Source organism: Narcine bancroftii, chromosome 3 (genome assembly GCF_036971445.1).
Source record: "Narcine bancroftii isolate sNarBan1 chromosome 3, sNarBan1.hap1, whole genome shotgun sequence".
Taxonomy (NCBI): domain Eukaryota; kingdom Metazoa; phylum Chordata; class Chondrichthyes; order Torpediniformes; family Narcinidae; genus Narcine; species Narcine bancroftii.
The window spans coordinates 200856797-200874399 of NC_091471.1; the positions used below are offsets into that span (position 1 = coordinate 200856797).

Here is a 17603-nt window from a genome sequence, read left to right on the forward strand (position 1 = left end):
CGCCAAGGATGACAACCTTGTCGGCTGTAGGGGTGCGTTGGATGAGGTTGCGCAGGTCAGTGTAGAACTTGTCCTTTTCTGCTGGTTCCGCCTGGAGGGTTGGAGCATAGACACTGATGAGGGTGATGCGACGCTTGTTTTGAAGGGGTTTTCGAGTTTGGAGGCAATGAAGTTCTTGACCATGAAGCCTACACCAGATAGGCGTCGGGGGAGGACGTGGAGGGGGAGGACGTGGACATGTCCTCGGGCCTGCGCAAAGGAGCTTTTAGGTGGAGAGCAGTGTGCGCAGTACTGGCCCCATCCTTTACACCCATGGTTCGTGTGCCGTGGCCAAGCAAGCTGGGACGTGGCAGCGAGGTCCTTGGGTCGTAGGTTTTATATATTACCACTGTAAATAGATATGAATTACGTGAAGCTGTAGGCAAGGGCCCCTTGAAATCAATACTAACCTTTCCACAAGTTTTGTTGCTTTGATAAAAATCCCTCCTGGCAAGTGGAAGAACTAAGGCTTTAATTCAGCACAGACCCTGCATGAAGCACAAGTCTTCTTGACATCTTCTGTTGCTCTAACAAAATGAAGCAGCCGCGTTATTCCTGGATGAAAAAGTCCGTTGTGAATGTCAGCAAGTGTGAAGGTAGTAAAGGCAAAACAAGTGTACACACTACTCAATGTGTCGTGGACCACATTCTCTTTCCCAGAATAGTACTTTATTGTGTAATTAAATGCTGCAAGTTCCAGCCTTCATTCTTTAGTCTTTGCTTTCTTTATCTGTATACAGCTTTCACTGTCAAACATAAAGGCCACTGACCTCTGATCAGTGACCAAGCTAAAGTGGCTCCATTTGCATACTGCCTCTATGACGGCAGTCGCTCTTTCTCTACAATGTGGTAGTGAAATTTACTTCCTTGTAGCGTTATTGCAAAAGGCCATCCTCCTTGGTTAAGGACAGCAGAAATAGCCATATCAGATGCATCACACTCTATCTCAAAGGGTATAAAGAGTAAAATTTTCATCCAGAGTGCAGGATGTCTTCCTCCAACTCTCTTTAGAAAGTTAAAGGCATTCATGGCCTTTTCCTCCATTGGAAACTTCTCTGTATTTACCATCAGTTGAATCTTGTTAGAAAACCCATGAATCCATTTGGCGTAATGAGCCAACATCCCGAGCCCCCTTTTTAAGGATCACACATTTTCTGGTGGAGGGGGCTCTTGTAGTGGACGATGTCTCTCAGGATCTGGCTCAATGAGACCCTTCCCCACAAAGTATCCAAGGGCATTAATGGAATGCACAGACTCTAGTCTTTGAATCATTAAGTGTTCGGTGCCTCTGACTTTTGGTCTTGAAGAATTTCTTTACATTTTGATCATGTTCCTCTAGTGTGCATGTCCAGCAATAGTGATATTATCAAGGTAAGGGAAGGCACCTTGCAGTTTTTCTTCTCTAACTAACTTGTCCATAGCTCACTGGAAGGCGGCCCCCTTTTTGTGACTCCAAACCGAATCCTACAAAATTAGCATAAAGGTCCATTGGCTTCAAAAGCCATATACTTCTTATTTGACTCCTTCAGTGACACTTGGTGGTAGGCACTTTTCAGGTTAAAAGTAGAGAACACTATATCATGCAAGTTCATTCACCATTTTGCCAATGGTTGGCAAGAGGTAAGCAACCAATTCAATGTTTGATTGTCCGTGAATAATCCACACACATTCACTTCTTGTGTCGGTGGGTAGGACCCTTCACCATTACCTCTTGGGCTCACCATGGTGATACGCAGGTCTCAATTATGCTTTCTGAAAGTAATTGGTGGATTTCCTCTGCAATTAAGTCCTGATCATCTTGGCTAAAGCATCGTGATTTGACAGCAATTGGCTTACAGCGTGGTGCCAAGTTTGGAAAAAGGGATGGCTCTTCTATTTTTACTGCTGTCAGTGCACAGTAATGATCAGCACCATTCAGTTAGCTCAGACGAGGGTCTTTCATATTCAGATTTCACACAGATACGGACTCTGGAAATCCTGGCCAAGTATTGTCAATGCACCAAGTCATGTGGCAGCATAAGACTGGCTATTACGACTAAGAGTTAGGTCAACAGCAACATATCCTTGGGAACTAGCTTTTAAAGTATTCTGAGCCATAGTTAATGTCTTTACTGAATGGGAGAGCCTTTAGTTTTAACATGACTTTCTTGCTAATATAGTTGAAGCTGCACGAATCCAACAGAGAACTTTTTAACGTTCACGGTCACAAAGGTTACGACTTGAGCGAGTCCTGTGGCGCATTAGTAAGTGTAGCCAGTACCTGAGAATTTACTGTTTTAATTGACCTTGGTGAGGGCATGGATTTGCACATCTGGGCACAATGTCCTTTCTTGGCACATTTATAACACGTAGCCTCACATGCTGAGCAGTTATCCCATGAATGGCAAGAGAAACCACAGAAGAAACATTTCCATTTTGTAATACAAGTGGCAGCCACAGCTGGTTTCTCAAGAGCAACTAGAAGGTTATCAGGCAGCCCTGTGAAAGAATCCTTTGTTGCCGCACACTACTCGAAAAAAGGCCCACACTAGCATAGGAAGGATAAGCTCTGAGTTTTATTAGGGTTCAAGTCTGACTTTTATACTTGCGCTGTTCCCGCCATAGCCCCCCTTGGCTGACATCACAGCATGCCTAAGTGGGTTTCCCGTGCATGGGTACTTTCCTGCTTAACAATGCCTTTCTTCCCCACGCAGCAATGTCAGCATCATTTTGGGGCCGCTGGTCTTAAAGCTGCTCTTGCCGTTCACCCGCCGGCTCGCTTGTTGGAGCCAGTGCCGCTGGCCTTTGGTTGGGCTTGCTGGAGCGCCGGCTCAATCACTGCCGCCACGGGCCACCATACCTTCTCACATACCTTCAATGGTTCAGGATTCACTACTGCAGGTGTATGGGCCACTGGGGTAGGGAATACATCATTATTGCATTGAGCTACATCTAACGCAGAAGCTTTGTTATAAACAGTCTGTAAATCAAGTGTTTTGTTTTCTAAGAGATGCTAGCATGTTGCAGGTGAGCGATCCCAGAGATGAACACATCACACATTACCTCATTTCCACACTGCTCTGCACTATGATCTTTAAATTACAGTTTCTCTAACTTTTCCAACTCCCTGAAGAAATTATCTTATGATTCTCCTGGCTTCTGCCGCCTGGTAGCTAGAAAATCTCTGGCAAAGACCTCTTTGGGAGTCTTCATATGTTAACCGTTCAACTTAAGAGTTGGCCGAGTTAAAATTTTCACAACCTTCTATGTATTTGAAAATGTTCCAACTCACACAGCCTAATAGTGTTCTGTACTCATTCAGTATCTTGTCCTCATAATCGACAATGTAGTTCATCAAAATCATGCGCCAGTGTCGCCAACCCTTGGCGGCTGTCGGTGAGCTGGGGTCGATCTCTAAGTACTTGGGCCTCCACGCCGTCTCAATGCTTGACAATTGAGTAAATTGTTGTGAGAATGAAAAACTTGGTGGCTGCTTTCCAAGATTACTCAACTTAATTGTACAGTTGGTTAGAATATAGAATTTTAAAATTATGTAGAATTTTAGAATTATGTAGAATTTTAGAATTATGTAGAATTTTAGAATTATGTAGAATAATTAAGAATAACCTTATATTATAAGGTGTACATTATGTAAAGATTTATTTTTGCACTACCAATAAATGGTAATTCTATCTTGTGCACATAAAAAGAATCCCAGAGTGATATGTACTCTGATAATAAATCAGAGATCCTGAAATCCAGAAGTTCAAAGAACCACTAAGCAAGCAATAAAAAGGAAAATAAATTATGAAAACATATTTGCACAAAATATAAAACAGATGGTTAAAAAATAGAATAGGGGCCTGGAGTGAATGCTGGTCCTTTGGAAAATGAGAAGGGGGAATTAATATTGTGCAATGCAGAAATGGCAGAAGACATGACTAACATACCAAAGAGTTCAGGATGTGATGCAGGTGAGGACCTTGATACAATCACTATCACTAAAGAGATAAGTGCTGAGGTGGATACGGAAAGAAACTATAAGCCAGTTAGCTTAATTTCTGCAGTCAGGAAACATAGAAGAAAGGAGCAGGAGTAGGTCATTCAGCCCTTCAAGCTTGCTCCGCCATTCAATGAGATCACGGCTGATCTTAAAAGTTCAGTACCCCATCCCTGCCTTCTCTCCGTAACCCCTAATTCCCTTATACTGAAGAAATATATCTAATTCCCTCTTAAATATATTCAATAAACCTGCCTCTACTGCTCTCTGTGGCAATGAATTCCACAGATTCACCACCCTCTGGGTAAAGAAATTCCTCCTCATCTCGGTCCTAAATGGTTTGCCTATTATCCTCGAACCATGGCCCCAGGTTCTGGACTCTCCCACTGAAGCGATCATGAAGGGAGAAAAAGAGAGACATTGGAATATAAATAGTACCAATTGTTCCACATGGCAGACACAGCATGGATTTAGAAAGGAAGGACATGTTTGTCAAATTTACTGGAGTTCTTTGGGATATAACAAGGGGAATGGAGAGAGGAAAACAGGTGGATGTTGTGTACATGAATTTCCAGATGATGTTTGATAAGGTGCCACATGAAAGACCTATCCATAAGGATGCATGGGGTTGGGGTAAATTATTAACATGAATTGAGGATTAATTAACCAATGGAAGGGAGTTAGGATAAATGGCTGTTTTTCTGGATGACAATCAGTGATGAGCAGAGTGCCACAGGAGCAGGTGCTAGTCCTGCAACTGTTCAAGAGAATAGAATAATGTTTTAAAAGAGGGACCAAGTTTTGCATATTTAAGTTTGCTAGCGACATTAAATTGAACGGAAAAGCAAATTGTGCAACAGATGTCGAGAGTCAGCGGAGAGATACACAGAGGTTAAGTGAGTGGGCAGAGTCTGGCAGATGAAATATTTCATACATTTTAGGAGGAAAAATAGATCAGATTATTATTTAAATGGTGAAACTTTGCAGCATGCTGCTGTTCAGGGAACTTGGGGATCCTTGTACATGAATTGCAATGCAGATGCAGTAGGTAATAAAGAAGAGATTTTGAATTTAGAGTTTCTGCGGTAACTGCACAGAGCGCTGGTGAGGCCTCACTTGTAGTAATGCGCGCCTTTCTGGTCTCCTTACTAGAGGACAAATATACGGATTTTGGAGGCAATGCAGAGTTGGTTTACCAGATTTATTTTCAGAGAGAAGAGTTCAGCCTATGAGCAAAGATTGGATTGGCTGGGACTATACTTGCTGGAATTCTGAAGGGATCTTATATAATGAAAGGAGTAGATAAGATAGAGGCAAGAAAATGATAGATAAGACACGAACTAAGCAATATACTCTCAAAATTCGGAGAGTAGATTTAGAATGGAGATGACAAGGAACTGCTTTTCCCAGAGAATAGTGAATCTATTGACTTCTGTTCAAGGAACCAGTGGAAGCTACTTTATTAAATATATGCAAGACACAGTTAGATAGACTCTTGCATAGATGGGGAGTTAAGAATTATGTGGAAAAGGCAGGTAGGTGGAGCTAAGTCCATGGCCAGATTACTCATGATCGTAATAAATGGTGGCCAAGACGTGACAGGCCACGCGACTCATTGAGCCTGCTCTGCCAATTCATCATGGTTGATTTACTATCCTTTTTAAACCCCATTCTCCTGCCTTCTCCCCGCAAGTGTGAGGTGTTGCATTTTGGAATGACAAACCGAGAAAGGAGATTCTTGGTAAATGGTTGGACACCGAGGAGTTCAGTAGAACAGAGGGATCTGGGAATAAAGATACCTTAATTCCCTGAAAGTGGCATCATAGGTGGATGGGGTTATAAAGAGAACTTTTGATGTAATGAACTTCATAAATCAAAGTTTTGAGAACAACAGTTGGGATGTTATGGTAAAGTTATAAGTTGTGAAGCCAAATTTGGAGTATTGTGGCTAGTTCTGGTCACCTAACTATAGGAAAGATATCAATAAGATAGAAAGAGTGCAGAGATTTACTAGGATGTTTCCTGGACTTCAGGAACTGAATTACAGAGAAAGGTTAAACAGGTTAGGTCTCGATTCCCTGGAGAGTAGAAGAACGGAGAGAGATGTGATAGAAGTATTTAAAATGAGGGGGATAGACAGTAAATGTAAACAGGTTTTTTCCACTGTGGGTAGGTGAGATACAAACCAGAGGGCATAGGTTAAGAGTGAAAGAGGAAAAACATTTGAGAACATGAGGGAACTTCTTCACACAGAATGGCAGGAGTGTGGAACAAGAAGCCAGATGAAGTCGTGTATGTGGGTTCAATTTTAACATTTAAGAAGAAACTGGAAAGGTACATGGACGGGAGAGGTAGGGAGGGCTATGGACTGGGTGCAGGTCAGTGAGACTAGGCAAAAAAAAAAGTTCACCACAGATTAGAAGGGTCAAAGGGGTCTGTTTCTGTGCTGTAATCTTTTATGTTTTTAAACCCAGATTCCCCTTCTAACCAAGAACTTATCTACCTGTCTGAAATATACTGAATGTTGGCCTCCACAGAAGTCAGCGGCTACAAATTCCATAGATTCATCACCCTCTGGGTAAAGAAATTCCTCCTCATCTTGGTTCTGAAGGGATACACATGTATTCTGAGACTTTGCACTCTAATCCCAGACTCCCCAACCAGATGAAATAACCTCTGCACTCCACTCCTTTCAGTATTCATTAGGCTTTAATGGATCCTCTCTCATTCTTCTTTCTCTTTTCTTAATTTATTTTTATTGGTTTGGAAGAGAGAAATATTACATGCCATATATTGAACAAACAATAATTTTGAATCTCAATTCAATAAAATACAGAACATGAATCATAAGAAAATTATACATCTGCGTGCCTAGCAAATGCACAATTCGAACTACCCATGCACAGCTCCTTTGACAGAGGAGCTCAGTTTACTTCCAGGTTATGGTCCATAATCACACAGCTGTTGGGCATGCAACTGCATCAGTCAAAGGCCTATCATCCCCAGTACAATGGCTTAGTAGAGTGTTTTCACCGTCTCATGAAAACTGCTCTCATGAGTGGTCTTAAGGGACCAGATTGGATAGATGAACTGCCTTGGGAACTTCTAGGTATCCATACCTCGCCAAAGAAGAATCTGGCTATGTTCTCCACAGAATTGATGTATGGAACCCCTCCTACCCCCCCCACCCCCACCCAAAACGGTCCCAGATTTCATTCCGGCATCTTTTGGACAACAGGAATCTCCCTCTTCGGTACTCTCACACTTGAGGGAGAAGGCGGGTACCCTGGTGTCTATCCCGACCACCTGGCATGGGTCTACAACTTAATACATTCCGCCTGAACTCAGGATTGCCTTTATGTATTCCTGCGCAGGGAAGCACATCAGATATCATTGCAATGGCCACATGAAGGTCCTTTCAAGATGCTATGGAATAATGGTTCCACATTTGTTATACATTTTGGAGGGAGGCAAGAAACTGTTTTGGTAGATCACCTTGAGTCGGCACATGTGGACCTCGATCAGCCGGTACAGGTGGCATGCCTCCAGCACAGGAGGGCACGCACTGACCAATGCTATTCATGATAACAGGATTAGAATGTCAACTCCTCACTCCGGTTCTGGGGGATCATGTGGCAGACCGCGCTACTGCTTACCTCATTGGAGCTTCGGAGTCACGGGTCTCCACAGGCCTGGGAGTTTCCCAGGGACTAATGACAAAGGTTTCTGGGAGCCACGTTATTTCCAGGAGTCACGTGACATGGGGAGCATGCGAATCTCAGATATTTAAATGACTGCAAGATCATCATTAAACTAATCAGCTCAAAGCACGTCTTGTGTACTTTGTTGCTTCACCACTCCCAACAGTGCTGATCCACCACAATAGAATAATCATATATAGAAATTCATTTGGAAAAAACTGGTTCATATTCTATTATTGAAATAAATTCCTGACAAGTTAATAAAGTAATCTCTTCGAGATGTAATGAAAAAAGGGAAAGAAAAAAGGAAAAATATCAGAAATCAATAAAGAAAAAAAGAAAAAAGGAGCCCCCCCCCCAAACTAACCCTACCCCTCCCACTAAATACGATCTGCAAAAAGTAACAGTCACTTCTGACTGACTCATATCTAGGTAAAGATCATTCTTGCATATGGATCATGACTATTTTGATAATTACTTCATCTGAACCTTGCCTGGGTCTTTGAAAGCATTCCCGAAGTCACAAGCTTCATAACCCCTAGACAATAAAGGGGGAAGCTGTGACAAATCATTCACATGAAGGTACATTTCTACAAAAGCAACTCAACAAGAATTTGCAAGTTTTGAAGACTTGGTGCCTCATCTACTCCATAATTACTTTTGAAAGCAGTTTAAAGATTCTGAGTTTCAAATTTGACTTTTCAGAATTTTGCCTAAGCTATAATGGTTCGTGCATAGTTAGAGTTGAGGATATATTATTAATAAAAATTATTGTTTTAAGATACCATTGTCTTGGTGAATTTCTATTGCTGCTGGTCTATGACATAACACAAGTTCATTTTTACCTGAGCATTAAAGAATCTTATGTTATTTAATTCCATAGCATTCATTTTAAATGTTATTTGAAGAAACTGACACTCAACTGTGGATGACAAGTTACAATCCACCTTTGAATATAGATTTACTGAGATTCTTCACTGTCAAAATTAATATTCCAGTATTATAACAATTACTTATTATATTCAACATACAGACACTTCTTTCAACAGCCCTTTTTAATAGTGAAAAAAATAAGTGAGTGTAAAGGAGGGGTATTCTCCACCCTTGCGTTGTTTAACTTTCCTTCATAAAACTTCCACATGCAGATCCATCATGCGAACTCTGATCTGTCCTCAGGCTAGTCTCAGAGGTGGAGCGAGTTGCTCCACCTCACTCCATAAAGGCAATGCTGCTGAATAAAGCTGCTTAGGAGCAGGCTGATTACATCATGATGATGCAGTCAGCCCACGCCCCAGACGCCACCACCAAGAGCTCCCAAGGTGATTGATGCAGGGGTTCGGGATCCTTCCTGCCACTCGGAAATGTCCACTTCCCATTCCCCCTCCTCCTCACTCCTTCATCGAGCTGGGCCAGGAGGCAGACAAGGGCACAGCAGAGCATGGCAGGGTGGGCTTCTTTTTATTTTAATGTGGGATCAATGGCCGCCGTTACCCATAATACCCTCTGCATCTCCCAGAGTGGTTCCAGCTGCGTAGGAAATTATAGGTAACCAAGACTGATATTGCTCGGCACATATGTTTGACCTCACAGCACTATTGTGTCACTCACCCCCACCTCCCTCAGCTCTGGAGGATGGTTTTCAATGCCATTCTGCATAACAGCAAAGCTGGATCAGCCATATAGGCCTTCTCCAAAGATAAGTTCACCTTTTTTTCCCCCTAATTGAGCTAGCCTCAATGCGGTGTTGCTCCATACAAAGTTAATGAGTGCTCACCTTTCTGATGAAGTGTCTTCAGATGAAGAGGTATCATCGTCTTCAGTGAATTCTTCCTGAGCCGTAACATCACGCAATGCCTCGCCAGCTTGGGGAAAATCATGGCAATGACCCAACTGCTGGCCTGAGTTTTGGTTCATAATCTGCGATCTTTCAAAAGATAAAATCTCCAACTGAGCAGATACAGACAACTCCATCTTCTGATGATCTGCGACCACAGAACTAACTAATGTATCACACTTCTCAGAAGCAGCAACTTCTGATGATTTCCCAGCATCCAAATTCCTTTTGGTATCAGGTGTTGCTGGAATTACAGAAGATATTCTATTGCCATTCATTTCATTTACAGTGCTTTCTGGTGAGCAAACACACAGCTCTTGCTGAATTTGAGAACCTATCTGCTTTACCACACTAAGTTGAGACTCTGGGAGCAAAGATTCATTTGTCAAGGCTTTTTGACAAAATTCTGTGACTGGCTGTGTAGGTTGTTCAACAGTCAAGTCAACATTGCCTTCTATTTTCTGTTCATAGAGTTGAATATCTTCATTTTCTCTCTGATCTGCCATACTTCTTCAAAGTCTGACCTTTAAAGACAAAAGCAGTTTGAAAAAATGCACAAACAATAATTGTTATTTAATATATTACACATCGCAGAGGCCATCACACAGGGGAATTTAAAGTTTAAATAAGTAGGTATGCTGTCACATACACGTACAATGTATAGATTGATAATACACAAGGATAGATAAACATTCAGTTGCAGCAAGTGAAGAAAATTAAGTAATGTTTCAGTAGTGCAAACTACTGGCACTTCCAGAGTAGTTTATAGTTGTAGTTAAGGCAGCACAAGGAGATTCAATAGCTTAAGAGCTGTTGAAAAAAGACTGTTCTTGAATCAAGAGGGGCTGAACTTCTGTACTTTCTGCCAGAAGTAGCAATGAGAAAAGGTTGTGACCAGGATAATCGGGGTCCTTTATGATGTTGACCACCTTTTTTAGGTAGTATCTAACACAAATGGTTGGGAGGTCAGTGTCCATGATGGACTTGACTTTGTTTCCCACTTTCTGCAACCTTCTGCTTTCATGAGCTCTCAGGTTACCAAGCCAGCCAATAATGCCACCAATTGTTACATTCTTCATAGTAAACCCAAAGTTTTATAGGAGTAATCCAGAAAATAGATTGTCCACTATTACCTCCAGGGTGAACAAAGGCTTGAAGAAACACAAGCACTTGCAGGTTTCATTCTAATCTGAATTAGCCAGTTGGAAATATATCACCATTTCTTTTTCACTCCTGGGTCTAACAGGAAGACTGAATGCTGGCCCAGTTAAAAAAAAATCTAGGTTAATTAGGGATGGCAATAACTGATGATTTTGCAAATTACATTTTTTAATAATCATCTCAGTCAAGGGGGTAGTTTTTAAGGAATATCTTACAGGACAACGAAGTGATTTAGAAACTGAATTTAAAAGGTTAGGATTTTGGTTACAAATGGCAGTCACCAGAGGTGAGACACACCCACAAGACACCAGGACTGGAAAAGCAGAGTTGTAGGAAAGTCAAAGGAAACATGAGAAGCATCAAAAGTTTTTTTGGTGTTTTTTTATATATAAAAAGTGGCATATCTTAACAGCCAGTTAACAAATGGAATAAAAGGATGCAGGTCACATTAAGAACAAAATTGACTCCTCATTGAACAAGATCACATCTTGGTTGTCCCCAAGCTATGCAGCTGTGAATAGATACAACACATAATTTGTCAGAAGTTTTAACTTTCATGAACCCACTGGACAAAATATTGTTAGCCTTGCCCAAGATCATGCCAGCCTTCAGCAAATAAATGATGTTAATTCAGTATAAAAAAAAGTAGGTGAAAAAAAATCAAAACATTTTAAAAAGGAACTCATCTTTCATTTTCTGTCTTCTCCACACCACTACATTTGCTCTTTTTAAAAGAAAAATTGCACTAAAATAAATAGTTTCTCATGTTTTGTTCTAACTGGATCTCTCACCATCATTTCATGTGAAGTTTAGTAGATGTTATTAGGAATGAAACTATCATGTTTAATAAAGAAACAGCATTGTTTCTGGGGGTAGCATGTTATAAAAGTTAAGGGTACATTTTTCTTTTTACTGCCTCTTCCTGATACTATAATATTCCAAGTGCCCAGTTCCAAATTCTTAATACTGGGTATAGTTGCAATTTTCTCACCCACTTTGGCAAATGCTGTAATACATTGTCTGTGTTCCAATTCTTTGAAACAACTCTAAAATTCAGGGGTTTTTAAAAAAAAAGTCACTACTAACATGCTCATTTATCTCCGTAACCACCGCATATTACCAATCCAATTTTGGATCCAGTCTGGAGCTTGCCCTAGTTCTCATGGGCACTAACCTTTCAGTCCAGAATCCTATGTGGGAACTCGTCAATTGCCTTATTGAAGTTTAGCACCAACGCTATTATTCTCTGAAAAAATTCATCAAAGCCATGCTAACCAGTTTTGATTAATTTATGCCAATTCGTGTCCAGATTAATCTTACACAAAACTTTACAGTGCAGTCCACTATCAGATCTACTCCTATCACCAGACACTGTGTAAAAGCCTGTCTCACACATCCCCTTTCAACTTTCTCCCCCTCATCCTTTGGTATTTGGCATTTCCACCATGGGGAAAGGACCCTGACAATCTACCCTGTCTCTGCTCCTCACAGAACTTCGATCAGGTCACCCCTTGGTCTCTGACAATCCAGAGAGAACTGAAGTTTATCCAACCTCACCTTGCAGCTAATACTCCCTAATTGAAGTAACATCCTGGGGATCCTCTTCTGCGCCTTCACCATTGCCTCCAAAACTGCGCAAGTTTTCTACAGCTGCAACATGACTATCTCAGACAAGTAATTGAGCTCCATGGCTCCATACTGAATTATAATATACCCACATAATCCTCCCATTACTTAAACTACCCCATTTACTTAGTGAAATGAAACAATTTATATCAAGAAGAATTACTGATAAGATCTTAGCCACAGCTGGAAAACTACCTGGAGTGCCCACAAGCGTAGAAAGACGGAAAAGCCAAGTTAAACAAGGATGAGGACAGTCTGGCCACAGTGGATTCGCAAGCTGGAGGGGCCACGTGTAATGAGACCCGAGCGGCGGCAGCGGGGTTGCAGCATCAAGCCAGCTGCTGAGTTTGCAATGCGGAGGCGAGAAACCGAGGCGTCGGTGCTCCCTTCCTTCCCCTTCCCCTCCACACCCCGAACCCAGGTCCACTTACCGCCAGCCATGCGCCGGCCACACTCTGTCGCTGCCTGTGACGTCAGCACCCCAGCGCGTCACAACCAGCGGCTGAACCCAACCCGGGAATAAAAGGCTGACGCGGGCATGGGGCTGTCAATCACCGCTGCAGCAAACTCCTTCAGTGCAATGCCATTCCTTCCTCTGTCTTGGGCATCTCAGCGGCTGAGTGATCCCGTCCGAAAATAGAGACAGTCGAAAAGCAGACCCTCTGTTTCCTCTCCATTGATGCTGTTTTTTTTTGTAAAGGCAAAATCTGAATATGGATCAGACTGTGAGAAACAGAAGTACCTTCACAGATTTCGCTCCAGTCAAAAATTGAGAACAAAGAACATTTATTGTACAACAGTGCAAAGTTGGGTGCTTCCCCTGGGAATACACACACACATACTGGGGCTCACCCAACTTTTATACAGTTCATTTCAGTGTAGAGGTACCCTCCCCCCACTAACATTCTTCTGCCTCCTGGATTGGTTTGGCATTTGGTAATTCTGTCTGCCTACCTGCAGTTTCTGTAAACTTGAAAGACCATGGGGTATCCTGTCTGGGTCCCATCATGTCATTGTCCTTATTCATGAATCTGACTTTGTCCTTATTCACACATCTCAACCTCCAGGACTTATTAAATTCTATATGCAGAACTTGCTAATTCTTAGACCCTTATTCTATTATACTTGCGTAACCCTTCCTCACACTCTTATCAGAATTCATCCCTACTCAGCACTTACTTAACTTCCTCTAGTCCAGTCCAGTATTCCTTATTTCATTCATACTAGCTTTACTTCCTATATTCTATTATCTCTCACAATCCACACTTTTTCTTTAGCTACACTTAGTAAATTCTCCACTGAAAGCTTGGTCTTTTTCCCAGCAAGTCAGCAAACGAACTGCAATCTCAGCATCATCAGACAGAGCTTGGGAAACATACATCTTTTGGGTTCTAGTGATCTGACGAAGAGTCTGTTGAATTAAACACTACACACAAGTCAATAGGCAGGGAAGTATCATGATGGCTAAAATAATGAGTCCAACTGCTATAAGTCACCAGTAAAAAGTTCAACCGCCTGACCATTGTGACCATTGTCATCAATCGATCTTCCACAAACGCCGCCCTCAGCAGCCAACAAGTAATCGAGAGCCAGGCAGTTTTGATAAGCTGTAGCTCGTATCTGTCGTTCTTCAGCCAATAAATCCAAGGCCGTCGCTGTCTGTTTGGTGATAATCTCCAAAACTGCCTGGAGTCTGATTAAACGATTTAAATGCCAAACAGCTGTGGTACTCTGGAGCAGCTTGAGCCGTTTACAACTGGAATCCCCCTTATAGTGATGGCCTTTAGCCTTCCGAATGTATTCGTGACCCAAAGGATGATTTACAAGATGCCAAGTTGGGGGGGCGTTTATTGTTACCTAACCTGTGAGTAGCAGTTTGTCTGCAAGCATTAGCATATATACCCCCTTCATCCCTACTCCAGGTATAGCCCTGACTAATGTTCTGCCTATCATTTTCCCACCATCTTCTTTGTACCATATTTTTAGCACTCATCTCTTTAATATCTGTAGAGGCGGGGATGCAAACGTAATCCACTCCTCTAGAGCAGTTCTGTTTCCCTGGTCCATGTTGGGATCCTAAATTAAACCATACTAAAAAAGGTACCCCACTATGAATACACTCTATACCTGTGCCCTGTCTGCATTCTAAAGGTAAACTTGTCCATTTCTCAAAGTAATTATCACCTCTGCTGCCCTTATTCCAGGAGGACTTAATACATTGTGTACAATTGGGTGGTTTCCCAAAAATTGGGAACCAGCAGAAAAACAATACAGCAAATAATAAAAATAACATTACAGCACTTTTTCCCGGCATAGCGTAACTTTCATACCAGAAGGATGCGAGACTGCACGCCAGGTTGAGGGTATATTATCAACGTCTTTAGTTCGTGGATTAGCTTGTTTAATGCGTTGTATGTGAGTCCACCCCTTTTCTTTTGTTCTCACTGCAGTGTCTGTAATCAGAAGTACACAATAAGGGCCGTCCCATATCAGTTTTAGTTTATGGTCTTGCCACGCTTTTACATATACCCAATCACTGGGTTTAACAGAATGAATAGGATAGTCCAGGGGTGGGTTTTGAGCTAATAAACCCTTCTGTCATAAGTCATACAGAGAAGTAGAAAGTCCTTGTAAATATTTAGATATGTACTGGTCATTAGCCTCAGGGGTAGGGATATCAGTGTGGAATCCCATGTAAGGAAGACCAAACATCATTTCATATGGTGAGACAGCAAGGTCCTTACGAGGAGCTGTGCGAGTCCTAATTAAAGCTAAGGGTAACCATTTAATCCAGGAGAGGCCAGTTTCCTCATGAAGTCGAGTGAGTTGATTTTTCAAGGTCTGATTCATCTGTTCAACACGGCCAGAACTCTGGGGATGCCATGTGGTATGTAACTGCCAATTGTTGGAACCAAGGGGTTAAGTAATCATAGAAAATATTCCTATGTACTATTCATTATGTATTCATTAATCCAGTACTATGTAACAATTTACTATTTACTTCAAGTATAGTGTTTAAGGGAAATAGGAATGCAATTAAGTAATAGCCACAGTATGTAGCAAAGTTGGCTGAGTATAGTATGTGCAGAATTTGCTGTCTCCAAATACAAAAGAGAGAAAATGTATGAACCAATCTAGGAGTAATGCTAAGACATGAGGAGGTGTTGAGTAGAACAGAAGATTATGGCCAGAAGAGAACCAAAGAGTACCATGACTGAGAATGTCGGAGACAAAGAAAATGTATAAACCAACAGTAGGAACGTTAAGGCATAAGGAGGTGTTGAGTAGAACAGAAGGCTACGGCCAGATGAGTACAAAGAAATAATTAGAAATATATGGGATATGAATTGATTTCTGATCAAGACAACAGGATGTTCTACCCTTGAGGATTAAGATGGGAGGTCTACACCCTAGATAACTGCAGAGCAGGAAATTGCTTGAGATAAATCTTATGCAAGGAATCTAGCAAAGAAAGCCAACTTTTGTTCAGTGTAATAATGTTGATCTATATAAACAGAAGAGACTGGACAGTAGGAGTCAGTCTTGGGGAATAGCTCACTGAGCAGGTGACCTATGAACTAACGACTGAACCTGAGCTCTGTTAAGCTTTATTCTTGTGCTGTGTAATAAATTGATTGTTGAACCGAATACCTTCTCCTATCACTTCATTCAACGAGCACGCTGGACTCAGACGACACATAGACTAAATTGAGGGTAGGGTAAAGCCAGAGTCCGACAATTTGGTGACCCCGACGTGATGAAGATGGAGAAGTGATGGAAGACAAAGAGATGAAATACCGGTTGATTGTGGTGTGGTGATAACAACAAGTGGCCACTCAACAAAAGGAGGTAAACAGATGCCTGTTTAAACGAAGTTCTGCTATTGGCAACGATAAAATTGTGTGTTGTCACCACTCTGCAAAAGTCCTAGTAGAAGTCAATGAATAAAGCTTAAAAAATCTGGGGGTTAGAGTCCCCTGGAGAAGAATCCGGGGGTTAGAGTCCCCTGGAGAAAAACAGGGGTTAGAGGCCCCCTAGAGGAATAGGAGTTAGAATCCCCTAGTAGAGTCATAGATATAAAAGTTAAAGGTCTTGGCCATTTAGTTAACATATTGTATAAGAGTTATTTGTTTTAGTATTGTGTAAGAGTTATTTGTTTCAGTATTGCAGAAGAGTTATTTGTTTTCGGATTGCATAAGAGTTATTTGGTTGAGTATTGCGTTAAGTTTTTCTTTTGTGGTTACGAGAAAGCGTTAAGGTTCACAGTAGGTTGAAGGGCGGCAAAATTCTTCCAGGTGAGAGACTCATTGAATTACGAGGTCTGAAGGAAAAAAGATAGGAACAAAAGATGGAAGGAGAATTAGGGGAATGTCAGGAGTATGGGGGATGTGAATGGATTCCTCCATCTGTGAACCAGCAATGGGAAAAAACAAGGAGTCAATTGCTGGGAGGACTGCAAAAGGGGGAGGAAGGAAAGGTTATGAAACGGTATGATCAGATATGGAAAGAGCTGCAGAGTCAGGGGAAGGTGCCACTAGGATTGGAACGGTATCTAGGAGAAGCCAAAAGGGAGGCGACAAAGGAGGTACAGAAACATGAGAAAAAGGGACAAGGGTCTATCTTGAATAGAAGAAAATTTAAACAACAGAAGGAAGGAAGGAACAGAGGAGGGCAAATTTACATAATATGATATTGGCTTGCATGGCTGTGGAAACAAACCTTCAGCATTCTACTAAAAAGGCATCCCCTATCACAAAGGAGGAAAAGGGGAAGGAGGTGACGGGGAGGTTAAGCCATCAGCCCCGCTCTATCCAAAGTTACCAGAGACGTTGCCACCACCTTATCCGATTCCCCAGATGCCAGTGATGCAGATAAATGAGGGAATAGTGAATGTCACTGAATTAACAGGACAAGAACTCCAGGAGGTGAAAGAGAGATTTAAAGTAGTTGTGCAGGAAAGTGTGGAGACAATAAAGGAATTGACGAAGGGAATAAAGAATGATGTATGTAAAGTAAAGGAAACTAGTATGCGACTGGAAAAGACAAATGAGAGAGAGCAAGAACAGCTGGGGGGGCTAGGACTGCCAGGTGGGGTAGTTTTGATCCAGTACGTAGATGACATCTTATTGACAGCACTTGAGCCTGTCTCCTGTTTGGAGGCCACAAGGCTCCTGCTAATGCAGCTGTTGAAGGCAGGTTTTAAAGTCTCTGATTTAAAGTTGCAATGTTGCAGACAAGTGGTCTCTTTTTTTAGGAAGAATGG

At 41.8% G+C, this 17603-nt stretch overlaps 1 protein-coding gene across 3 annotated transcripts in view; it reads right to left on the minus strand.

The window, feature by feature from the left end:
• naf1 (nuclear assembly factor 1 homolog (S. cerevisiae)) overlaps positions 1-12856 on the minus strand; it is a 217569-nt gene extending 204713 nt beyond the window's left edge. For 2 of the 3 annotated variants that reach the window (XM_069926274.1, XM_069926272.1), the window contains exons 1-2: positions 12772-12856; positions 9494-10077 (exon numbers count right to left, since the gene is read on the minus strand). In XM_069926274.1, the coding sequence (XP_069782375.1) occupies positions 9494-10059 (566 nt within the window). In that variant the 5' untranslated portion in view covers positions 10060-10077; positions 12772-12856. The other variant, XM_069926273.1, reaches the window with a different exon arrangement.
• Positions 12857-17603: the final 4747 nt, after the last annotated feature.